At 44.9% G+C, this 26,483-nt stretch overlaps 1 protein-coding gene across 2 annotated transcripts; it reads right to left on the reverse strand.

Moving 5' to 3' along the window:
• Positions 1–26,483, reverse strand: OS9 (OS9 endoplasmic reticulum lectin). Of its 2 annotated transcripts, XM_002752660.7 has the most exons (15): positions 26,292–26,483; positions 25,688–25,864; positions 24,763–24,826; positions 24,565–24,641; positions 24,230–24,328; positions 6,032–6,242; positions 5,816–5,917; positions 5,503–5,603; positions 5,271–5,322; positions 3,499–3,587; positions 3,033–3,305; positions 2,399–2,588; positions 1,305–1,469; positions 1,050–1,162; positions 1–772 (listed from the first exon to the last, which is right to left on the reverse strand). In XM_002752660.7, the coding sequence occupies exons 1-15, from the start codon at positions 26,451–26,453 to the stop codon at positions 647–649; spliced, it is 2,001 nt and encodes a 666-aa protein (XP_002752706.1). In that variant the 5' UTR covers positions 26,454–26,483; the 3' UTR covers positions 1–646. The 2 variants fall into 2 exon arrangements, with proteins under 2 accessions (XP_002752706.1, XP_002752708.1); XM_002752662.7 differs by lacking the exon at positions 1,305–1,469.

Below are 26,483 nucleotides of genomic sequence, written 5' to 3' on the forward strand. Positions count from 1 at the left end.
GATGGTCCAGTTCTTTATTTAGAAACCTGATTGTTCAAGAACATGGTAGGTGCTTCACACCTTTTTCGCTGGGATTGTGCTGGAGGTGATGGGTAGCATTCTCCCACTTTCTCAGCAACAGAGGTGAAGGCTCCTCAACTCAGAAGGACAAATGGTGTGTGACAGGGTGGGCAGGGAAAAGGAGAAGGAAATCCCAAGGCAATTCAATAGAAGGGGGTAAAGCGACTCCCAACAGCACTAGGGGCAGGTGGGGGCCTGCTTGCTCAGTGCCTGCTCACTGCCCTGCCCTCCTTGCTCTCTCTACCCCACTCCACTCCAAAGATCCTACTGAATCTCCAGGTACGGAGCAGGGAATATCCTATCATTAGGGGACAATAACAGGAAAAGCCACAGAGGAGAGGAAGCGGATTGAGGGAAAGCCCAGGAGAGCAAACATCACAGGCCCGGTGAGGTCTCCAGGTGGCTGCCAGCAGGGGCAACAGCATTCACCCAGGGCCCCCACACCCACAGAGTCACCCGAGAGGTCCGCAGCTCAGCTCCACTCTGCTGTTTGGCCCTCAGGGGTACCAGGGTAGGGAGGTGGGGAGGAGGCAGGCCAGTCCAGGAAGACTCTGGATTCTGTGGAGGGTCAAGTGCAGTGTTGGTCTCAGAAGTCAAATTCATCCAGGTCCCCTGTGCCCTCCCCACCTTGAGAGCCCCACACCCGGCGGTAATTGCTCTCCAGCTCTTTCTGCCGCTGGCGTTCTTTCTGGGCTTCTTCGGCTCCCGGCACCTGGTGGGAGAGGGTAGAGGTGGGCTGGAGCTGCTGGCTGTTGAGCCCAGGGAAGTCCAGGGCCGGGTGGCTGGGGGAAGGCAGGGAGTGAGAACACTCATGTCCTGAGGGGCTCTCCCTGAGTGGCAGCGCTCGGAGCCACTGGAACCCTAGCCTCATCTTATAGATCAGGAAAAGAACAAAGCAACAGCGTGGCTGGGGCAGGCCTGTGCCTCCACTGCAGGCGGGCTGGGGACGCGAGGGCTGGAGGCCAGGCCTGGGGGTAGAAGCCTCTCACCAAGATATTGAAGAAGATCTCCTTGAGGTTTCTTGTGTCCTCATCAGTCAGCCAGCGTGCACCCTCTTCAGCCCCTTCCGCCCATGGGCGGACAATTTTGATCTCAATTTTCCCTGGAAAGGAGCAGTATGCAGTGAGAGGAGAAGATAGCTAGGAGCCTCAGGGCAGGCCCCCTGCCCCGCTGGTCCCAGCCCCTCCGCTTCCGGCAGCTCGCCCTTCCGACAGCGCTGGGTCCAGCCGCCCTCCAGGGCCCACCTGCAGCTGTGAGTCCCTCCCTCTCCAGCAGCTCCTTCACCAGCCCCTCGATTTGTTTCAGCTGTGGGTTTTCCCGTTTCATCTCGAGGACCGTCAGATCCTGATTAGGGCCTCCGAGACGGAGCTTGGTGACCCGGACCCGGACTCTGTGCTCAGGATCCTCCTCTTAGAGGGGGAGACACACAGGGAAACACAAAGCAGAGGCGTGACTCCAGGGTTGGGGTGTGGGGGTCGCCTCCCCCTAAAACATCAGTTGGCTTTGGCAGCTATTCCATCTCAACATGTATATGAGCCAGGGGTCAAAAAACTGTGTGCCTCCCCCATCCAATTCACCCAGTAGAGCTCCCTCCATCAATTGCAGTCTTCCATCTTCCCACCCTACTCAATAATTCTGCCCATCACCTATAGGAAAACAAATGTTTTCTGAAGCCAAAATTAGGCCACCTGCATCAATTAAGTTTCGTTTGAAGAAGCAGGTTGGAAAAGTGCGGTTTCTTCCTCCATATGTTGGGACTTAATGTTTATAGAGAGAATGGGATGGAAGGTTTGAAACTGAACATTCCATTTGGAATATCTGATGTCCACACCAATAGGACCCTATGAAATGGACACAAGGGGATGCAAGAAGAAGAAGTAATTTAAAGTCTATCCAGGCTATTGACTCATGTGCAGCTGGGCTCTCCTATTCATACCCTGATAGCTAGGACCTCACTCGGTGCAAAGTCCTAAATGTTGACAGGCTACATCCTTCACAGTTGTGTGGTTTTCAGCATATAGACTCACAAACATTCAGTTACTATCTACTGATCAGTCAGTGTGTGCCAGGCAGTGTGCTAGGCACTGGCTGTGCAGGAGCAAACCAGGAAACAAGCAGACATGCTCTAAAAGCTGCTTCCCAGAGGGATGAATAGGAGGTAAGCATGCCAAGGGATGACAGTGGTGCGAAGGAGGCGCAAGTGAGGACAGTGTTCCAGAAAGAGGGGAGAGAATGAACACCCTCAGAAGGCAAGGAACAGGGTCCCCTCAAAGAACAAGACCAGCTGAGGGATGAAAACAATGGACTGGGCTACTCCTTCTTGTCTGACTGCTCTCACCTGTAGGTTGGGGTGATGGGGGAGGCTTTTTGGGGACAACCCTCTTTTTCCTGTGCTTCTTCACCAGCTCTGGACTCTGCTTTTCCTCCAGTCTTTTGATGAGTTTGTTGAGAGTGGATGTCAGAGCCAGCATTGCCCGATCCCGCTCTGACTCCTTCTTCAGCCCATCTGGGTCCAGCTCCTTCTCTGTCTGGAATACCCAAGAGAAGATAAACACTCAAGGGTCTGGGGTATGGAGGTGGCCAGCAGGCCAGGCTCTGTAGGAGAGTCTGCTATTTTGTGACGCAGTTTTGTTCTTGTTGCCCAGGCTGGAGTGCAGTGGCACAATCTTGGCTCACTGCAACCTCCGCCTCCCGGGTTCAAGCGAGATGGGATTACAGGCCTCAGCCTCCTGAGGATCTGGGATTACAGGCCTGAGCCGGTGCACCCGGCCAGAGTCTGATATTTAAGTCTTGACCCTCTCTCTGGTCCCCCTTCCCCACCAGTCCTGATTAATTAGAGAAACAGCTACCATTTTTGAGTGCACTGTCCTTGCCCTGGTTGCTGTGCCCTCTGTTTCTTTTAGCCCATCAGCCTGTTCTGCCCCACAGGACAAGGTGGTTGTAGAAGTAAGGGGAGGAAGAGCCGGGCTTGCCTCCTGGATGATGTTGTCCAGCTCCCGCTCCATGCCAGCTTTCACCTCCGAGCGGAGACGGTCTCGGTCTGACGGAAGCAGGATCCCTTCCAGTTCCTTCTCAAATTCTCCCAGTAACTGCCGTTCATCCTCATCCTCATCCTCATCCTCATCCTCCTCTTCTTCCACCTCACTCCGCTGTTCTGGGTCACCCTTTTCCTTTTCCTCTGCTTCCCTCTGAGGGACTTCTGCAGCATCATCTGCAGCCTGCTCTTGGCCTATGTTTGGCTTCCCCTGGGTGGGTCGGGAGTGGGAAGAAAGAGGTAGACAGTTGGGGTTTCAGCAGAGACACACGGTGGGGTGCACACAAACAGTAGCAGGTGTGTGGTACTTGGGGACCCAGGAGTTGAGGCCCAGGTCAGGGTAGTTTTTCAAATGTTCCCAGTTGGGAGGTGGGTTCTATCCATCCCCTGAGCACAGCCTATACCTTTTTTGTTCCACCTTTCAGCTCCTCTATGAATCGAATCAAATCCGCAGGGCTTCGAATGACTTTGACCTGCACATTGTTCTGAAAATCTGAGATGAAAGAATAATAATTATGAACCTGTTCTGTTGTGTCTAAATTCTCTCTTTTTTTCTTTGAGATGGAGTCTTGCACTGTCACCTGGGCTGTAGTGCAATGATGCAATCTTGGCTCACTGCAAACCTCCACTTCCCGGGTTCCAGCGATTCTCCTGCCTCAACCTCCCAAGTAGCTGGATTTCAGGCGCCCACCACTACAATTGGTTAATTTTTGTGTTTTTTGTTTTTTTTGTTTTTGAGATGGAGTCTTGCTCTGTTGCTCAGGCTGGAGTGCAGTGGTGTGATCTCAGGTCACTGCAACCTCTGCCTCCTGGGTTTAAGCGATTCTTCTGCCTTAGCCTCCTGAGTAGTGTGTCACCAGGCCTGGCTAATTTTTGAAATTTTAGTAGAGATGGGGTCTCTCACCATATTGGCCAGGCTGGTCTTCAACTCCTGACCTCATGATCTGCCTGCCTCGGCCTCCCAAAGTGCTGGGATTCTAGGCATGAGCCACCACGCCCAACTTAATTTTTGTATTTTTAGTAGAGATGGGATTTCACCATGTTGACCAGGCTTGTCTCGAACTCCTGACCTCAGGTAATCCATCCGCCTCAGCCTCCCAAAGTGCTGGGATTATAGACATGAGCCACAGCACCTGGCTCTTTTTCAACATGGTGTGTCACTATGTTGCCCAAGCTGATCTTGAACTCCTGGGCTCAGTCTTCCTGCATCAGCCTTCCAAGTAACCAGGATTACAGGTGTGCATCACTGTACTCCTAAATTCTCTTTTGATTCCTAAGGAGAGGTAATGAGAGACATGGTCCCTGCCTCTACCTGTTTGATAGCAAGACAAGGGCAAACATTTGTCTGCAGAGAGCACCATCCTAAGATGGACACTCAGGTAGGAGAGATGGATGCTAACAAGCTGCTAAGTCCCCACTCTTCCATGCACTTCTGAGGCACTTCTGGCAGTCAATCCAGTTTTTAGGACTATAGAGGACATTCTGGGGCTAAGGGCTTGTCTTCCCTGGAGCCCTTCTGTTCTTTCCACAAATATTAACCATTTAGTTTATTCAGTTCCAGGTATTCTACTATGAATTATGGATGTATTCTCATTTCAGCCCATGCAACCCTCTAAGGTAGGGGTTATTACCCACATTTTATGGGTAAGAAAATTGAGGTTAAGTGAATCACAAAGTCACCAAGTGGTGGAGCTACTGTGTTCTGCTACCTTCCTAAAACAGCAGTGCTGTCTACAGAGTATTAACTCCTGTAAAAATGAATTTGCTGGCTGGGCACAGTGGCTCATGCCTGTAATCCCAGCACTTTGGGAGGCTGAGGTGGGCAGATCACGAGGTTACAAGTTCAAGACTAGCCTGGCCTATATGGTGACACCCCGTCGCTACTAAAAATACAAAAATTATCCAGGCATGGTGGTGCATGCCTGTAATCCCAGCTACTCAGGAGGCTGAGGCAGGAGAAATGCTTGAACTCAAGAGGCAGAGGTTGCGGTGAGCAGAGATCACATCACTGCACTCCAGTCTGGGCAACAGAGCAAGACTCTATCTCAAAAAAAAAAAAAAAATGAATTTGCTGCTGGCTTGGCTGCTCCCTCCTAGTGCTTAGCTCTCCCCTCCACCCATACCCCAGCCAATCCTAAAATACATCCAGTAAAGGAGACATGGAGGGTTCACTCACCACTGGGAGTGCCTGGAGCTGAATCTGCTGCCTCAGGGCTTGGGTCCTGCTCCTGATTAGGAGAAAAGGACAGAGTTAAGTATGAAAGCCTGTTCATGCCCTCCATACTATGAAGGCAAAGGTTCTGGAGATATCCTTGCATCCCTAGGTAGATGTAGGTCACCTCACAATGACCCCAGCTGCAGTAACCCTCCCCCTCCCCATCCTGTTCCTCTGAGGCAGCTGGTCTCACCTCTGCCTGCACCTCCTCCCCTCCTGGGGCCTGGTCCTCTGGCTCATGAAGCATCTTCCAGAAATCTGAGTCCTTACTGTCATCCTTGGTCAGGCTGGCACCTGGGGTACAGAAAACAAGGAGAGATCAATCTGACAGGAGGGGTGAGATGGAAGGGAGCAAATAGGATGGGGTATCTTCCCCTCCTGTATCACCAAGGGATGAGGGCCCCTGGTACTCTTCCACCCCACCCCACCAATCAGTCAGGACAATAAGATCAGGGGGAAGAAGAAATGGAAGCAAGTTTCATGGAACAGGTCAAACAAGGTCCTACCTGCCATCTTTTGGGGTGCCACCCCAGACTTGGTCTCACTCCACACTTGGGGACCCAGGTCTTGCAGCTCCTCTATGATTTTATCTCCATACTGCTTTGAGTCTATTGAGAAATAGCATGCAAGCAGGCCAGGAACACGAACACATTCCTCTGGCTATTCAATACTTGGTCTTTTGCCACCTCCTGCCCCTGTATCTCCCCTTCCTCTCTACTCACCAGCTTGCCTCTGAATATAGGCCATGTACTCCTCAGGCTGCAGGGAAGGGTGACAGCGAATGGCCTGGGGTGCAGCACTGGGTGGGGGCCGGAGGAGAGGGTGGGGGCAGAGCCGAGGAGTGCGAACTGTCAGCACATAAGAGCAGGACAAGGGCTCATCCACACGATCGATATAGTCCCCAGAAATACCTGCACCCTCATCACAGAGGAACTGTGGGGACAGAAAGGGTGAATATACTGTAATCACCACCAATAACATGCTTTAGTTCTTAGAGCAGGTGTCTTTTACTAAGCACTGATTATCTGTCAAGCACTGTGCATACACTGTGCATACGGCACTTTACATAAATTGGCTCATGTAATTATCACAAAAACCCAGTGAGGGGGTATTGATATCTCAACTTTGTGCCTCAAGAAACAGGTATGATGCAGTTAAGGCACTTGTTCAGGCTGACCAGCTTTCACGTGGTAAAAACAGGAACTGAACTCAGGCAGCTTAACTGTAGGTAACCAATTTGTGTTTTATATTCTTGCTTTGTATAAGTATTGTATGTGTATATATAAATAAATATATATATATACTTATATTTGCTTTATATATGTATTATTATTGTTATTATTTGAGATGGAGTCTTGCTCTGTCACCCAAGCTGGAGTGCACTGGGGTGATCTCAGCTCACTGTTGCCTCCCAGGTTCAAGCAATTCTCCTGCCTCGGCCTCTCAATTAGCTGGGATTATAGGCACCCACCATCATGCCTGGCTAATTTTTGTAATTTTGTAGAGAAAAGGTTTCACTGTGTTGGCCCAGGTGGTCTTGAACTCCTGACCTCAGGTGATCCACTGCCTCAGCCTCCCAAAGTGATGGGACTACAGGTGCGAGCCACCACGCCCGGCCAGTATTATTTTATAAAATATATATTTCTGTATAAATATATATATTTTTAAAAATGTGAATATGGTAAAAAAAAAAACTTCAAACAATTCTAAGATTCTTTTTATTATTATTATTTTTTTATTTTTTGAGATGGAGTCTCACTCTGTTGCCTAGGCTGGAGTGCAGTGGCATGATCTCAGCTCACTGCAACCTCCACCTGCCTGGTTCAAGCAATTCACCTGCCTCAGCCTAGATTCTTATATCATTCAGAAAGAGGGTAAAGATATTGTCTGGCCTTTGATAAATTAAGCATGTAATATTCTAATTTCTAATATAACTATTAAAAGTAAGAGAGGCTGGTGGCTTACACCTGTAATCCCAACACTTTGGGAGACTAAGGCAGGAGGATGGGTTGATGCCAAGAATTCAAGACTAGCCTTGGCAACATAGTGAGACCTCATCTCTAGAAAAAATTTAAAACTTAGCCAGGTGTGGTGGTGTACGCCTGTAGTCTCAGCTACTTGGGAGACTGAGGCAGGAAGATCCCTTAAGCCCAGGAGTTCAAAGTTACAGTGAGCTATGATCATGCCACTGCACTCCAACCTATGCGGAGAACAAGACCTTGTCTCAAAAATGAACCAACAGTAGGAGAGGTCCTACTTCTGAAATGGCAGCATGAGGGACTTCACAGACTCACCCCTCAGGGAAACTCCATAACTGATGAAAATTTTAAAACACAAAGCATTTAAACTCTTTGGAAATTTTCCTAAGGACATATAACAAATAAATGTTTATTCAAGAAAATCTACGAAATCTTTTTTTTTTTTTTTGAGACAGGGTCTCACTGTGTCACCCAGGCTGGAGTGCAGTGGTATGATCATGGCTCACTGCAGCCTTAACCTCCTAGGTTCAAGCGATCTTCCCACTTCAACCTCCCGAGCTGGGATTACAGGTGTGTCCCATCATATCTGACTAAATTTTAAAATTTTTTGTAGAGACAGTGTCCTGCTATGTGGTCCAGTCTTTCTCAAACTCCTGGGCTCAAACAATCCTCCCACCTCAGCCACCCAAAGTGCTGGGATTACAGGTGTGAGCCACCATGCCCAGCTACTAAATCTTGAATAGTAAGAATCTGCTGCACTTGAGCCATGACCTGCTCCCTCACTCTATGCCCCAAACCCCACCTCACAGCTCAGTTTGACAAATGCTCCACTCTAGCAGGTGAGTGTAGTTTAAAAAAAAAAAAAAGCTGGGGTTGGGGAGCAGGAGGACCCTTCTTATTCCCTGAACATCCAGTCATGAGATATAGTATATGGTATTTTACCAGAAGGGGCAGGGTACAGTAACTAAATTCCTACAAAAGTGGTCACAAGATCAAGGGCTCCCTTCTTCCACCCAGCCCCACTCACAGGGCAGAGGCTTTCCCTCAAGTACAGTGGGACAAGAATACCGGGGCCCTGACTGGCCTCACTGAAGCTTGCTCAGAGAGTGGAGGTTTCACAAAAGAGATGCAACCTGGGAGAGCAGAGGCTGTTATCCCCTCCTAGCTCCCTGCTCATAAAGCAGGAATGTCCTTTCAAGAGAAGCAAGCCATTGTTCCTGACCCCAACTTCTGAGCAGGGCCTTGGGGATTTTGCCCAGCAGGAGAGGCAGTCCATAAGAACCCAGAGCTCCAAAACATTCTCCAAAGGACTGACTTAATGTGAAACAGAGTATGGGGAAATTCAAGCCTACAGGCACTTCAGAAATGTAGAGATTTTGGTGGGAGGCAATTAAAAGGAGGCTGGTTGCTCCATGATAGCAACAGGCTAAACCTTGGGACACCTAGTTTAACAGAGAGAACCAGGGAAAAGGCAACTGAGAGCCATCCTGGAGTCAGAACAAACCTACATATTAGCCTCAAAAACGGGCCCTACAAAGGGGCCCACAATTAATTGGACTAGACGGTGGAACAACTTAAGCCCCACAAGTCAAAAACAATAAAGCGACTAGTTGGCAATGAGTGGAGCCCAACAGCTGGGGGTGATACCAGGAGAGGCCGACAGCATAACAAATTCACGAAAGAAACAGTCAAAAAGAGCCTGCTGAAACCACTGTCATCTAGTGTGACTGTGTGCAGGGCCAAGACTGTGCTCTCTGAGGAGACACTAGAGGCTTCATGTGGTGAGGGAAAGAGACTGCACTCAAGTAGTTCCACCAAGTCCCTAAACAAATGAACAAACAAAAACCATGGGGTGGAGGGCAGGAATTTTTTTTTTTTTTTTTTGAGACGGAGTTTCACTCTTGTTACCCAGGCTGGAGTGCAATGGTGCGATCTCAGCTCACGGCAACCTCCGCCTCCTGGGTTCAGGCAATTCTGCCTCAGCCTCCCGAGTAGCTGGGATTACAGGCACACACCACCATGCCCAGCTAATTTTTTTAATATTTTTAGTAGAGACGGGGTTTCACCATGTTGACCAGGATGGTCTCGATCTCTTGGCCTCGTGATCCACCCGCCTCGGCCTCCCAAAGTGCTGGGATTACAGGCTTGAGCCACCACGCCTGGCCGAGGGCAGGAATTTTAACTGTAGTCACTACAACATACTATCTAAAATGTCTGGTTTTCAACAAAACCATTACAAAACATGCAGAAACATTACAGTATGATGCATATATAGGAAAAATATGCAGGCAAAAGAAACAACCTGTGAGAGGGCCCAGATGGTGGATCTCACAAACACTTAAAAATAGATATTTTAGCTAGGCGCGGTGGCTCACACCTATAATCCCAGCACTTTGGGAGGCCGAGGTGGGTGGATCACCTGAGATTAGGAGTTCAAGATCAACCTGACCAACATAGAGAAACCCCATCTCTACTAAAAATACAAAAAATTAGCCGGGCGTGGTGGCACATGCCTGTGATCCCAGCTACGAGGGAAGCTGAGGCAGAGGTTGTAGTGAGCCAAGATCGCACCATTGTACTCCAGCATGGGCAGTAAGAGTGAAACTCCATCTCAACAACAACAACAACAACAAAAGTAGCCTGCATATATACATATATATGTATATATGTAATATATATTATATATATATATATGTATATATACAAATATACAACTATATATATGTATATTTGAGACAGAGTCTGGCTCTTCTTGCCCATGCTGGACTGCGGTGGCACAGTCTTGGCTTAACCTCCACCTCCTAGGTTCAAGCGATTATCTCACCTTAGCCTCTCAAGTAGCTGGAATTATGGGCACCCACCACCATGCCCAGATAATTTTTGTATTTGTAGTAGAGATGGGGTTTCACCATGTTGGCCAGGCTGGTCTTGAACTCCTGACCTCAGGTGATCTGCCCACCTCGGCCTCCCAAAGTGCTGGGATTATAGGCGTGGGCCACCATGCCCAGCTTGTAGCCATTACATTAATAAATATGTTCAAAGAATTAAGAATTTAAGTCACACAAAGTGTGTTCTCTGACCACAACGAAATAAAATTAGAAATGAATAAGGAAAAAAAAATTTTGAAATTTAGAAATATGTAGAAATTAAACAATATATTCATAAGTAACCAATGAGTTAAATGAAAAAAAAAAAACAAAACTATAAATTATCTCAAAAATGAATGAAAATGAAAACATAACATATCCAAACTTACAGGATGCAGCTAAAGTAGTGCTTAGAGGGAAATTCATAGCTATAAACATCAATTTTTTAAAAATGAAATCTTGACTCCATAATCTACCCTTCTACTTTAAGAAACTAGAAAAAGAAGAACACACTAAACCAAGAGCCAGCAGAGGGAAAGAATGCAGATTAAAACAAAAATAAATGAAATAGAGAACAGGAATACCATCCTATGTATCCAAAGACAGGGAACCACAGATATACCTTTCTAGGGGGTTTATACATGTTTTTAAGTTTGTGTAATAAGACATTTCAAAAAAGACAATCTTTAAATATACATAACTTGTACCTGGCAATTATACTTTTTTTTCTTACTTTATTTTTTTCTTTTTTAATAGATGCAGAATCTTGCTCTGTTGCCCAGGCTGGTCTCAAACTCCTGGGCTCAAGCCATCCTCCCTCCTCAGCCTCTCAAAGTGTTGGGATTATAGGCATTAGCCACCATGCCTGGCCCAGTTATAGATAATATATTTACACATGCATATATGTACAACAATAATCATTTGGGATAACAAAAGAATGGGGGGACTATTTTAATCAGTAGAGTAACGGTGACAAAATGATGAAACATACAATGGAATTTTATGCATCTATAAAAGCAAAAAAGATGTACTGCCATTGAAAGGTCTCTAAGATTTACTGTCAAAGGAAATAAAAGCAAGGTATAGAACAGTGTGTTTAATTTAGTATCTATTGTTTATAAATAAAGGGGAAAGGAAATAAGAATCTCCGTTCATAATTGTTTGTAATCACACAAAAAAAGGTTGGAAGGATACATGCAAAATTAAGAGCAGGGATAACCTGTGGGGCTGGAGCAGGGACAATGGGGAAAGAATGGGAAACGAGCAGATGAGAGACAAGTATGGGAGGGAAATATTTCTTTCTTTTCTCTTTCCTTCTTTCTTTCTTTCTTTCTTTCTTTCTTTCTTTCTTTCTTTCTTTCTTTCTCTCTTTCTTTTTTCTTTCCTTTTCTTCTTTCTTTCTTTCCTCCTTCCTTCCTTCGTTCCTTCTTTTTCTTTCTTTCCCTCCCTCCCTCCTTCCCTCCCTCTCTCCCTTCCTTCTTTCCTCTCTCTCTCTTTTTCTTTCTTTCTTTCTGACAGAGTCTTGCTCTGTTGCCTAGGCTACAGCATAGTGGAATGATCTGTGCTCACTACAACCTATGCCTCCCAGGTTCAAGCAATTTTCCTGCCTCAGCCTCCCAAGTAGCTAAGATTACAGGTGCATGCTACCACATCTGGCTAATATTTTGTATTTTTAGTACAGACAGGATTTCCCACAGTGGCCAGGCTGATCTTGAATGCCTGACCTCAGGTGATTCACCCACCTGTGCCTCCCAAAGTGCTGGGGTTATAGGCATGAGCCACCGCACCTAGCCAGGAAATATTTCATTACATACCTTTTAAATATTACTTTCTGGGTTTTATATCATGGGAAAGTATTATCTATTTAATAATTAGATAAGGAATTTAGAATAGCCATTAAAAACTTGTGAGAGATATGTAAGTAGTTGGAGACAGATTTATGAAATATAAAAGAGGAAACGCTAAAAATGAATGAGCTAGGCATTCATTTCAAGAAGTTGAATAAACAGCAAAAGATACCCAAAAAAGTAGAGGCAAGAAAAAGTAGAAGGAAGATTAGAGTAGAAATTAATAGAAAACAAATACAATAGAGAAGCTTAACAGTTGGTTCTTTGAAAAGTGTAACAAAACTGTCTAACCTCTGATTTGACTGACCAATAACAAATGAGCGATGCAAAAAATAACCCATGGGAAATGAAAACAGGAACCTAATGACAGATGCTACAGAGATTAAAAAGATAGAAGAATATAATGAACTTTATGCCAATAAATCTGAAAAGTCAGATGAAATGAACAAACTCCTAAAAAGAAAACTTACCAAAACTGACCCAAGTAGAAATAGAAAACTTTGAATATTTCTAAAACTACTTCAGAAAATGAATCAGTAGTTAAAAATCTACCTACAGCCGGTGCAGGTGGCTCAGGTCTGTAATCCCGGCACTTTGGGAGGCAAAGGCAAAATCCCAGCACTTTGGATCACTTGAGGTCAGGAGTTCGAGACCAGCCTGGCTAACATGGCAAAACCCTGTCTCTGCTAAAAATACAAAAATTGGCTGGGCATGGTGGCGCATGCCTGTAATTCCAGCTACTCAGGAGAGTGAAGCATGAGAATCTCTTGAACCTGGGAGGCAGAGGTTGCAGTGAGCCAAGATCACACCACTGCACTCCAGTCTGTGTGACAGAGTAAGACTCTGTCTCAAAAAAATTAATTAAAAAAAGAAAAAAGGGATAGGCAAGGATAATATATATGACCACACTGGGTTCATTTCAGGAATGCAAAGTTTGTTCAACATTAGAAAACCTGTAAATTATTTAATTTCAAAATTAAACATAGCCTCAAAACATGTAAAGAAAAAATTTACAAAATTGCCAAAGCCACCATCACAGTGGGAATATTAACACAAGTCTTTCCATCATCACTAGTCAACTTGACATAAAATTGTAGAAAATCTGAACAATACAATTAGCATCTTGAACTGCTTAAATGGAGAAATGACATGCTTTTAAGCACCAACATACCATTTTAAAAATTCATCAAAAAGGAAGTCTCAACAATCACCAAAAGAATCATTGAAACAATGGCACAAAATTAGAAGCCAACAGCAATCATAAAAACAGCAAAGCAAAACACATTTGTTAAGCAATATATTAGGCATAATTCTAAATAAGTTCAGAAGCATGTAGAAACCATAATGAAAATGGAAACACCACATATTAAAATTTGAGGGATGAAACCAAAATAGTACTCTGAGTGAAATGTAGAGCTTCAGATGTATAATTAAGAAAGAAGACAGGCTGAAAATTAGTGAGGTAAGCATTTCGCTGAAGAAGTTACAAAAATATTTGCAACTCATATCACAGGCAAAAGGATAATCTCTCTACTATATAAAGAGTTCTTACAAATTGACAAGAAAAAGACCAACAAGATCTTAGGAAAACAAGCAAAGAATTTGGAAAGCTGAAAGAAAAAAGAAGGGAAGAGAGATAAACAGCCCTTAAATGAGTAAAATTATACATTTTTTTCTTAAGAGAAATGCAAATTAAAACTACACTAAGAAATCATTCTTTATCTGATGCCTAGCTGATGACTGGCCAAAATCTAAAAGTTTAAAAATATACTGGGTTGGCATGACTATAGGGAAATCAGCATTCCCGTACATTGTTAGAGGGAAAGTAATTTACCTAACCAGAGCAATTTGGCAGTACATAGCAAAATTACACAAACCTACTTCCAGGAACTTAATTTACATATACTCTGTAAGTACTAGATTATTCACTCTAACACTTGCCTGTTAATAAAAGATTTAAGGCTGGGCGCAGTGGCTCACGCCTGTAATCTCAACACTTTGGGAGGCAGAGGCAGGCGAATCACAAGGTTAGGAGATTAAGACCATCCTGGCCAACATGGTGAAACTCGGTCTCTACTAAAAATACAAAAATTAGCTGCGTGTGGCGGCGCCTATCTGTAATCCCAGCTACTCAGGAGGCTGAGGGATGAGAATTGCTTGAACCCAGAAGGAGGTTGCAGTGAGCCGAGATCGCACCACTGCACTCCAGCCTGGTGACAGAGTGAGACTCTGTCTCAAAGAAAAGATTTAAAACAAGCTAAATGTCCATCAACAGGGAACTATTTAGATAAACAATGGTATAGCTATATAACACAATAACAGAAACTATATACAGGAATAAGGATGCCTTTTTTTTTTTTAAGACAGTGTCACTCTGATGCCCAGGCTAGAGTGCAATGGTATGACAACAGCTCACTGTAACCTTGACTTCCTGGGCTGAAAAGATCCTCCCTTATCAGCCTCCTGAGCAGCTGGGACCACAGGAACACACTACCACACCTCCCTAAATTTTCCTTTTGTAGAGATGAGATCTCACTACGTTAGCCAGGCTGGTCTCAAACTACTGGCCTCAAGTGATCCTCCTGCCTCCACTTCCCAAAGTGCTAGGATTACAAGCATGAGCCACCACACCTGGCCAAAGCAAGTTTTTTTTTTTTTTTTTTGGACGGAGTTTCGCTCTTGTTACCCAGGCTGGAGTGCAATGGCGTGATCTCAGCTCACCGCAACCTCCACTTCCTGGGTTCAGGCAATTCTCCTGCCTCAGCCTCCTGAGTAGCTGGGATTACAGGCATGCACCACCATGCCCAGCTAATTTTTTGTATTTTTAGTAGAGACGGGGTTTCACCATGTTGACCAGGATGGTCTCGATCTCTTGACCTCGTGATCCACCCACCTCGGCCTCCAAAGTGCTGGGATTACAGGCGTGAGCTACTGCACTCGGCACCCAAGTAAGGTTTTTATACATTGATTTGGAAAGAGTGCAAAGATATATGCTAATATGTACATTTAAAAACAATTGTCTATTTGAAAAGTATTTATGAAGAGAAAAAAATCTCAGAGTATATAAATAAATTAACAATAGTTACTCTTGTTTAAGGATGAGAAGAGGCTAATGAGGGACAAGATGTGTTAACACTTTTCTCTGTACACCTTTTAAGCATTTCGATATTTGAGTTATGGGTATGTGATGCCTATTCAGAAAACTTAATATACAATTTTTTATTAAAAAAATGTTTTGAGATGATGTCTTGCTCTGTCCCCAAGGCTGGAGGGCAGTGGGGTATAAATAACTCACCTCCAAGTAGCTGGGACCACAGGTACATGCCACCACACCCAGCTAACTTTTTTTTCATAGAGAAAGGGTCTCACTGTGTTGCCTAGGCTGGTCTGAAACTCCTAGCCTCACGTGATCCTCCCACCTTGGCCTCCCAAAATGCTAGGATTACAGGGCATGAGCTACCATGCCTGGCCAGAATTTTTTTAAATGTTAAAAAAATCTAAGAAGTTAGAAAAAAAGAGATCAGAATAAAACAAAGAAAGGAGAAGGAAGGAAGTAACAAAGATAAAATAATGAATGTGTGGTCAGGCGCAGTGGCTCACGCCTGTAATCCCAGCACTTTGGGAGGCCAAAGAGGGTGGATCATGAGGTCAGGAGTTCAAGACTAGCCTGGCCAACATGGTGAAACCACATCTCTACTAAAATACAAAAATTAGCTGGGCGCAGTCACAGGCACCTGTAATCCCAGCTACTCAGGAGGCTGAGGCAGGATGATTGCTTGAACATGGGAAGCAGAGGTTGCAGTGAGTTGAGATCACACCACTGCACTCCAGCCTGGGTAATAGAATGAGACTATCTCAAAAAAAAAGAAAAAAGTATGTGACACATCCCCACTCTCTCTCTTGCTCTCATCATACTCAACAGTGAAATATTAAAAGCTTTTCAAGATTAGGAAGAAGACAAAGATAGCCATTCTTTTCACTTCTATTCAACATAGTATTAGAAGTTTTAGAGTGATTAGGAATGAAAAAGAAATGAAAAGCATCTAATGGTGCTTTTTATAGAAAAAAAATCTTAAAATTCACATGGAACCTCCAGGGATCCCAAATACCCATAAGAATCTTTAAAAAAAGAACAAAGTTAGAGGACTCACATTCCCTGACTTAAATCTTAATACAAAGCTACTATAATCAAAACAGTGTGATACTGGCATGAAGACAAACATATATACCAATGGCATAGAATAGAGAGGCCAGAAATAAACCCTCACATATATGGTCAATTGATTTTTGATAAGGATACCAAGAATATTTCATGGGGAAAAGACAGTCTTTTCAACAAATGATGCCAGGAAAACTGGATATCTACATTCAAAACAATGAGGCTGGCCCATATGCAAAAATTATACCATATAAAAAAATTAACTCAAAATGAACAGCTGGGCACAGTGGCATACCCCTATAATCCCAGCTACTCAGTGGCTGAAGTATGAAGCTCTCTTGAGCCCAGGAGTTGAGGCTAGCCTGGGCAATATAACAAGACCCACATCTCTTAGGAAAAAAACAATTAACCTCAAATGAATCAAAGACCTAAATTTAAGAGCTAAAGCTGCTCTCTTCCCGCCACCCAAGACGCGGAAGGAAAGAAAGCCAAGGGGAAGAAGGTGGCTCCGGCCCCTGCTGTCATAAAGAAGCAGGAGGCCAAGAAAGTGGTGAATCCCCTGTTTGAGAAAAGGCCTAAGAATTTTGGCACTGGACAGGACAACCAGCCCAAAAGAGACCTCACCCGCTTTGTGAAATGGCCCCGCTGGATCAGGTTGCAGTAGCAGAGAGCCATCCTCTATAAGCGGCTGAAAGTGCCTCCTGCAATTAACCAGTTCACCCAGGTCCTGGACCGCCAAACAGCTACTCAGCTGCTTAAGCTGGCCAGTATAGACCAGAGACAAAGCAAGAGAAGAAGCACAGGCTGTTGGCCCAGGCCGAGAAGAAAGACGCTGGCAAAGGGGACCACCTGTCCTTCGAGCAGGAGTTAACACTGTCACCACCTTGATGGAGAACAAGAAAGCTCAGCTGGTGGTGACTGCACAGACGTGGATCCCATTGAGCTCGTTGTCTTCTTGCCTGCCCTGTGTCGTAAAATGGGAGTCCCTTACTGCATTATCAAGGGGAAGGCAAGACTGGGAAGTCTAGTCCACAGGAAGACCTGCACCACTGTCGCCTTCACACAGGTTAACTCAGAAGACAAAGGTGCTTTGGCTAAGCTGGTGGAAGCTATCCGCACCAATTACAATGACAGATATGATGAGATCTGCCGTCACTGGGGAGGCAATGTCCTGGGTCCCAAGTCTGTGGCTTGCATCGTCGAAAAGGCAAAGGCTAAGGCCGGGCGCGGTGGCTCAAGCCTGTAATCCCAGCACTTTGGGAGGCCAAGGCAGGTGGATCACGAGATCGAGAGATCGAGACCATCCTGGTCAACATGGTGAAACCCCGTCTCTACTAATAATACAAAAAATTAGCTGGGCATGGTGGCGCATGCCTGTAATCCCAGCTACTCAGGAAGCTGAGGCAGGAGAATTGCTTGAACCCAGGAGGCGGAGGTTGCGGTGAGCCGAGATCGCGCCATTGCACTCCAGCCTGGGTAACAAGAGCGAAACTCCGTCTCAAAAAAAAAAGAAAAGGCAAAGGCTAAAGAACTTGCCACACAGCTGGGTTAAATGTACACTGTTTTCTGTACATAAAAATAATTAAAACAATAAAAAAATTTTAAAAAGAGCTAAAGCAATAAGTCTTAGAAATCAAAATTAAAAGCTTTTGTGCACCAAAGGACACTGCCAAGATAGTGAAAAGGCAAACCATAGAATGGGAGAAAATATGTACAAATCATAGATCTGATAAGGGATTAATATCCAGGATATATTACATAGAGAACTCTCACAACTCACCAACAAAACCAACTCAATTCAAAAATGGGCAGAGGATTTGAACAGACATTTCTCCAAAAAAGATAACAAATGGTCAGCACATGAAAAGATGTTCAACATCATTAGTTATTAGGGAAATGCAAATCAAAAACCACTATGAGATACTACTTCACACCCATTAACACAGCTATTACTGAAAAAAAAAAAAAAAAAAAGGAAAAAAGTGATGGAGATAGTGTGGAGAAACTGGAACCCTGTGAACTGCTACTGGGAATGTAAAATGATACAGCTGCTGTGGAAAGCAGTTTGGCAGTTCCTCAAAAACTAAACCTAGAATTACCATAGGGCACATTCCACTCCCAGGTACAGACCCAAAAGAATTGGAAACAGGACTCAGATACTTGTGCATCCATGTTCATCACAGCATTATTCACAATAACCCAAAGATGAAAACAACCCAAGTATCCATCCGCTGACAGACAAATAGGTAAAGAAAATGTTTATATACAGACACTGGAACATGATTAGGCCATAAAAAAGAATAAAATTCTGATATATGCTACAACGTGGATGAACCCTGAAAACGCCATGCTAAGTGAAATAAGCCAAACACAAAAGGACAAATCTTTTATGATTCCACTCATATGAAGTACCTAGAACAGGAAACTCATACAGACAGAAAGTAGAACAGAGTCTGGGAGAGGAAGAAAGAGGAGTTTTGTTTGGGATGAAGAAGTTTTGGAAATAGTAGTGATGGTGATACAACATTGTAAATGTCTCCACTGAATTGTACACTTAAAGACTGTTAGAATGATAACTTTTAGGTTATATATTTTTTCAATAATTAACAAACTTGAATTCACCAATAACATACACTCCTGTAACCCAGCAATTCTACTTTCTAGATATTTCCCTGGAGAAATTCTAGTACACTAACAATGTACTATATTGCAGTACTCTGTATGAGGGCATTACAGTTGAAACCCAACTGTTTATCAACAGGAATGGGTAAGTAAGCAATGAAACACAATATAGACATTAAAATCACTCAACCAGGCCAGGCATGGTGACTCACACCTGTAATCCCAGCAGTTTGGGAGACCAAGGCAGGAGGATCACTTGAGGTCAGGAGTTCACCATCCCTAGTAAAAATTTAAAAATTAGCTGGGCATGGTGGCAGGCGCCTATAGTCCCAGCCAGTCAGAAGGCTGAGAGAGCAGAATCGCTTGAACCCAGGAGGCAGAGGTTGCAGTGAGCCTAGATCATGCCACTGTACTCTAGCCTGGGTGACAGAGCGAGACTCCATCTCAAAAAAAAAAAAAAAAATCACTCAACCAGAGCTCTATGTCATGCCATGGAATGACAAACACACTGATTAGTGAAAAAAACAAAGTTGATACTCCTGATGTATAATTTTAAAACACAAGACACTATCTATTGTCTACGATATATGTATCGGTAATAAAAATACAAAACAAGCATAGTGAGGGTTGCGGTTTTTTCTGGAGAGGAGGGAGAGTAACTAAATATGAAGGTGGCTTTAGCTATTATCATAAGCATTTTACTCCTTTTTTTAAACCAGAGGTCTGAACCAAATCAGGAAAAACATTAACATCCGTTTAACTTGGCAGTGAATTTATGGGTCTCTATGACACGTTTTTGCATAATTGTATTTTTTTTTTTTTTTTTTTTTTGAGACAGAATCTCACTCTATCGCCCAGGCTGGAGTGCAGTGGCATGATCTCAGCTCACTGTAACCTCCACCTTCTGGGTTAAGGGATTTTCCTGCCTTAGCCTCTCAAGTAGCTGGGATTACAGGCATATACCACCACGCTCCGCTAATTTTTTTATTTTTAGTAGAGACAGTGTTTCACCATGTTAGCCAGGATGGTCTCGTGAAATCCGCCTGCCTCAGCCTCCCAAAGTGTTGGGATTACAGGCATGAGCCACTGTGCCTGGCCAATTGTATGTTTTATAACTTAAAAAATCTTTGATATTGCTAGAATCTTAATTTATAAGAACTGAGATAGGGATCCGGTTGGTCTACTGCCCCAGACCTTCCTTTTGAGGCAAATTGCTCTCCCAGGTTCTGCATCCCAGTCCTCTCCACATTCTTTTCTCATTCTTTCTACCGTACCTTGACCTCCCTCTCCTCCTCTCTGCTAACATCCACCGAACAGTCTTCAACATGTTCTAGTCTATTCCATCTTAAAACACACACCAACCATGGAGTGCCCCCTTGCTCAACCCCCACAGCACCTCTCACTAATGCTCACCTTTTATCTCCCCTTCATATCCAAATATCCAAACTTTTTCAAAGATTTCCACTTTTTCTCTTCCTTTTTTTTTTGAGACAGTCTCACTCTGTCACCCAGACTGGACTGCAATGGTGCCATCTCGGCTCACTGCAACCTCTGCCACCTGGGTTCAAGCAATTCTCCTGCCTCAGCCTCCCGAGTAGCTAAGATTATAGGCACCCACCACCACACCCAGCTAATTTTGTATTTTTAGTAGAGATGGGGTTTCAACATATTGGCCAGTCTGTTCTCAAACTCCTGACCTCAAGTGATTTGCCCACCTCGGCCTCCCAGAGTGCTGGGATATGGGCATGAGCCATCACGCCCAGCCGATTTCTACTTTTTCACTACTTTTCTCAAACCTCATCTTCACCACTCTGCTGAAATTGGCCCAGCAAAGATCACCAATGACCTCTATTATTAAGTCCAACCAAAGGACTGGTCAGGGGTGCCTGGAAGTAGAGGACTTATCTGGTTTTCTTTTCTACTGTCTGAATTTTTTATTTCCGTGTACAGGTTTTACCTTTATAAAAATAATAATGACTATGATCGCCTACAAGCAGTTTTTAATTCTCTTCTTTGAAGGTTCAGGCACAGCCAAAACCATGACCAGTTTCCCCTTGAGATACATCCTTCCTCATTTCCATGTCACCATAGCCTCCTCTCTGGCCCCTTCTTCTGGCAAAAGGCTATTCTTCCCATGCTCTCAATGATGGCTTCCTTGAAGTTCTGTCCCACTTTTCTCATTACTGTTTCTTTGAGATGAAGTTTCTTTAAGGCCCCACCTCTGGGTTTAATTCAGATCTCTCTGCTGAACTCCAGACCCAGAGATCCACCGCCTCCTGGGAAATCTACTTGAATGCCTAGCAGCCACTAAAATCATATTCAACGCCAGACTCACCATTTTCCTTCACCGCACCTACTCCTCTTCCCATTATACCTGTCTCAGTAACAAGAATCACTGTCTATCCAACTGCACAAGCCAGAAGCCTGGGAATCATTCTTGCCTCCTTCTTACTCTATTGATTTTTCCCCCTAAATCTCTCTCAAAATATTCACATTTTTTCATCCCTGGGCACCTTTATTTCACACCTGGACTACTGCAGCTGCCTGAGTGAGCTCTCAATTTTTGCTATTCTCCAGCTAGTGTGGGCCTTCAAATCCAAACCTGAATATATCATCACTCTACTTCAAAAACCTCATTGCCTCCCCCAACCATTGTCTCTTGGATTATCTAAACTCCTTATCATAGCTACAGAGCCCTTTGTAACCTGTGACCTGTCCCCTACCAAATGCCCAGACTCATCTCCCACACTCCCCTTCCCACAACTATACCCTCAGTCCCTGTGAATATCTGTCAGTTCCTGGATAGGCCATTGCCTCTTGTCTCCAGGCCTTTTGCACTTACTGCGCCTTCCATATGGAATGCCCTCTTCTTCCTCTCACCCATCCTCTCCATCTGCTAGTCTAACTCTTCATCCTCCAATGTCAGTTCAAAGGTACTCTTCCCAAGAGGCCTCCTTTTTACCCTGGACTCTGTTAACTGCATGCTCCCCTGCGGGCCGCACTTCACTGCTCGTGGCATTTATCCTGCTTCTTGTGGCTGTTTATTTAACATGTCTCTTAAAAGCAGGTCTAAGTCTCATCTACCTTCTTGTCCCCAGTTTCTACTAGTGCTTGGCACAGGGCATATGTTCACCAGTTATGAGGAAGCTATGCAGTCTTGACCTCAGTTCTTGGCCTACTGAAGATACCAACACCCAAAGGAATAACTCAAACACAATGAACTACATGCTATAATGGATTATGTACGTGTGTGGATGCTTGTAGGTATATAGGAATGCGGATGCTTGGATATGAAGTGCTGAAGGAACACAACTAATCTTCTGGGTTAGTCAAGAAAGGTGACATTAGAACTGGCTTATCATTCATTCCATTCACTCAATGAATAATTTCTAGGTACCTATTTGAGCCAAGTGCTGTTCCAGGAGCTGTAAATACGGGAGAAAACAAGATAAACATTTTCCCTGCCTTCCCAGAACTTATCTTAGTGAGGACAGACAGAAATTTCAAGTAATGGTACATGCTTTGAAGAATGAGAAATACTGTGGATGGCTACCAGGACAGGAACAAGAGGGTGTGTGCCTGTACATGTATGTGTGTGTCTGTTTGCTTATGTCAGGTTCCCTGGGTGTTGTCACTTGACTATTAACCTGAATGAGAGGATGGGGCCAATCATTCAAAGATCTGCAAGAGGCAGAGGAAACAATAAGACCCACTGGTTCAAAGGACAGAAAAAGGCCAGTGTGGCAGAAACGCAATGAGTACTTATATCTCTATGCCAGACCTTGTCCCTGAATTCCAGAATCACAGAGCCAACTGTCAGCTGGACAGCACCACTAGGATGTCTAATAGCCACTTCAACCTTCAATATCCAAAACCAACCTAATTTCCTCCCCCAAACCTGTTCCTTCACACTTCATTAAATTACAATTCCATCATTCCAGTTGCTCAAGCCAAAAATCTTGGCGTAATCCATGATTCTAACCCACATCCAAACCATCAACAAATCTCATTGGCTCTACCTTCAAAATATATCCAGAATCCAACTCTTTCCCATCACCTCCACTGCCACCACCCTGGTCTGGGCTGAAACATTTGGATCTTAGCCTTTGTGCAAGGCAGAAACACTGAAGTTTTCCAGGACTGAGCAGAGAAGTGATGCATGCTTACAGGTGTGTTGGTGCTAACTGGTAAGTTTTGGAGAATGTTGCAAGACAGCTGACATCATGTTTGACTTGGGCATCACGGGAGTATTTATACAACAGATATTGGCAAACATTACAAATCAGGGCTTCTCTCCCACACCCACAGAGATCTGGGTGTTCAACACTTAGCAACACACAACTGCAGGTACAAATCTGCATTATGGAAAGATAACTCTGGCGGGTGTCATGTTAATTCTTTATAGGTGTGCATATTTGTGAATACACGAGAATCACATGAGGAACTTTTTGCATTCTATATTTGCCTGCCTCCACTCAGCTAAGGACCACTAGATGAGAAGCACATGTAAAGAAGCTGTCAGCAAGGATGTGGGTGAGAGTGAAAGTACCAACCACAGGAAAGCATAGGAGAGTTTTGAGAGATATCTAGAAGTAGAAAGAACAGGTTTTATTTACTCTGAGAGAGCTAGATCCCTTTCCTTCATCTCACTTCTTAGTTGATAATCAGACTCATTTCTGTGATTCTGCCTTCCCCTCTAATGCAGCCCATAGGAGCAGGGGCCTCACCACTGGTGGGCCATTTGCTCACCATTGTATATTCCCAGAGCCCAGCCTAATGCCTGGCATATACAGCAAGGCCTCACTAAAGAGTCATTAAAGGAATAAAGGAGGGACAATGTGGAGGAGAAGAAAGAGTTAAGGATGGCACTCAGGTTTATTGCTAAGGTGACAGAGAGGAGAAATGTAGAAAAAAGATAAAGTGTGGTTGGGGGTATGAAGGAGAGGATCTGGGAAATGTTGACTTCAAGTGCCTCTGAATATCCGGGCAATGATGTCCAGATGGCAGCTGAAAATACGCTTTATTTTATTTTATTTTGAGATTGAGTTTCGCTCATTGCCCCGGCTGGAGTGCAGTGGCGCAATCTTGGCTCACTGCATCCTCTGCCTCCTGGGTTTAAGTTATTCTCCTGTCTCAGCCTCCTGAGTAGCTGGGATTACAGGCACCCACCATCGCACCCAGCTAGTTTTTTGTATTTTTAGTAGAGACGGGGTTTCACCATGTTGTTCAGGCTGCTCTTGAACTCCTGACCTCAGGTGATCCACCTGCCTTGGCCTCCCAAAGTGCTAGGATTACAGGTGTGAGCCACTGTGCCTGGCCTGAAAGTATGTTTTATACTTTGGATTCAGGGTCTGCGAGGGACCCATTGACTATAAGACATAACCGTCTTCCCTTAGAATCTGAATTGTCCCTGTGGTAGTGTCAACTTCCCTCTCTTGAGACTTACCCGAACCTCGGCCTCCCGGGGCCTCCCATTGAGGTCGCACTTGGACCCATTGCCATAGGTCTGGCTGTGGTAGCGTTTCAGACGATGCTGCTTGGAGGCCTGGAGAAGACATGAGGCAGGAGTGGAGGGACATGAGAAAGACAGCAAAGAGGAAGGATGGCACTGCATCCCCAAAGAGACAAAAGAATGGCCTGCACCCCAGGCTCGAGGAAACTCTGTCCTAGTGGCCACCAAGCCCCAAGAAACAGATCAGCTAATCTTGACCCTCCCCTTCTTGTCAGGGCTCTTGGTCGGTGGCCAGAACCCTTTCTCTCCCAGTCCCGCACTCTTGCCACCTTGGCTGTTTCATCATCCCAGTTGAAGGCCGACTGGTAGTAGCCGAGATAGAGGATTTCACCTTTGATCTCTGAATCTGTAAGAGAAGCCACAGTAAAGCACTGTTACTCTTAAGAGAAGTAGGAGGGGACTCGGGAGGCAGGTTACCTTCCATCATATGATGCTAAGGGCTTAAAGAAAATATAGGAGTCAGTCACCTTCCATGTGGTATTGCTGGATGTGGCGCCCATAACAGAATTCATATGTCCACCAGTCCTTTGTCTGACAATTAAAAAATAAACAATCGGGAGATGGAGTGCAGATGTCTTTTCTTGGAACCAGAATCTCATGGCTCTAAGACACAAAACTTCTCATCTACTTCTCATCTCCCTTCACTTCCACACTCAATTCTCCAGACTTTCAATATGGAGGTAGAGCTGCTTTCCTTCTGCGACTTGGAGAGATATCTCTAAAGTCTGTTTTCCACTTGAGGTCTTTCCATTCCTCTCTTTTAAAAGATTTTTAAAATCCTTATTTTTCCTCCATAAAGATAAGAAATTATGGTGTCCCTGAAGCAATCATATTATGAATCAAATATGAATTGAACTTCTTGAACATTCTTTGCATTCTTCTGGCCACTGGGAATACAGCCATAAATAAGATAAAGTCTTCGACCTCATGGATCCCTTACATTCTAATGCTGGGATTCAGACCAAAAATAAACAAACTGATTCAGTTAATATGATTTCAGATAATGAAAAGTGCTACAATGAAAAAAAAATAGGATACTGGAGCAGAGTCATAGGGCAGGGGGTGACTTTAGCAGGTAGGTTTGTTTAAGGAAATATTCCTCCTATCCCACACAAATCCTCAATCTTGCTTTAGCCCTTTTCTGAGATCTTCTAACCTGCTCCTACATTCAGCAAACTGTCATCTAGTGGTTGCAGGATTCTTGCTTCTTTCCTGTCCGTGTAGTCTGTCTACTCCTCCAGTGGCCTTCTTAACCGCTACGGATCCCCTAGATCCTGCCTCATTCGCTGGCACTCCAGTTCTTGGAAGAACTGCTAGTTCCCAAGCCCTCATTCTATTTAACCCAGTCCCTTTCACCTTCGCCCTCATTCTATCTAACCCAGTCCCCTTCACCTTCAGCAAGCAGGGAGCATCTCTCATTGGGCTCAACAACTCAGGGATCCCAGGCCCTTGGTAAGTAGGTGTTTCCTCCTCCCTTTCACGCTGAAAGTGAATAGCTCCAGCTGGCAGCCGACACTCATAGCGCTGTTTGTACTTAGAGGAGACAATCACCACGTCCGAAGCTTGGCTCTGGGAAAGAAGGGAGGGTCGGGGGGCAAGGAAGCAAAGAAAGGCTGGGATCAGGGAGAACAACAAAATCCCTCTTCAGACCCTGGGGAAGAACTCAATCGAAGACAGAATAAGCCACAAAACCCTCCAGCTGTATTTGGTAGGTGAGAGGAGAGGGCGCTTCCACTTCTCCACGGGGGCGGAGTCCGGGTGTTTCGATCGCAAACTGGGACCTGAAGGGTGACAGCAGGAAGCTCCACCTCTCCCAATTCCTGGCCCCCAGAGAATGGGTCTCAGTCTGCGACCCCCAGGAGTCAACGTAAAAGCACTACCTACTCTTCCCGATTCCCCGTAAGCTCCAGCCCCAGACTCGGCAGCTGCCCTTCTTCCTCTATCTCTTCCCCGCTTCCTCTTCTGCCCGGACCCTTGCCCCTTATACGCCTCTCACCTGCCCTCCCATGACAGGCAACGGCAGGATCTCGATCCCATAACGCATCTCACTCAGCTCCTCCAGGTTCAGGCTCCCGACACCACCAGTCAGACTTGCGGGTAATAGGAGCCCCAGAAGCAGTAATCCTAACACACTGGACAGCAGCGTTTCCGTCGCCATCTTTCGTTCCCCTTCTTATCCAGAGAATCT

Source organism: Callithrix jacchus, chromosome 9, assembly GCF_049354715.1.
Source record: "Callithrix jacchus isolate 240 chromosome 9, calJac240_pri, whole genome shotgun sequence".
In the NCBI taxonomy this organism is placed as follows: Eukaryota; Metazoa; Chordata; class Mammalia; order Primates; family Cebidae; genus Callithrix; species Callithrix jacchus.

Bases quoted from the DNA above. Each gene is read 5' to 3' on its own strand.
- OS9 (XM_002752660.7), bottom strand. From the start codon at position 26,453: ATGGCGACGGAAACGCTGCTGTCCAGTGTGTTAGGATTACTGCTTCTG. The intron at 5,918-6,031 runs GTGAGTAGAGAG...ATTTCTCAATAG, and splicing joins CTATATTCAGAGGCAAGCTG to ACTCAAAGCAGTATGGAGAT. The intron at 1,470-2,398 runs GTGAGAGCAGTC...TCCCCCTCTAAG, and splicing joins CCCATCACCCCAACCTACAG to AGGAGGATCCTGAGCACAGA.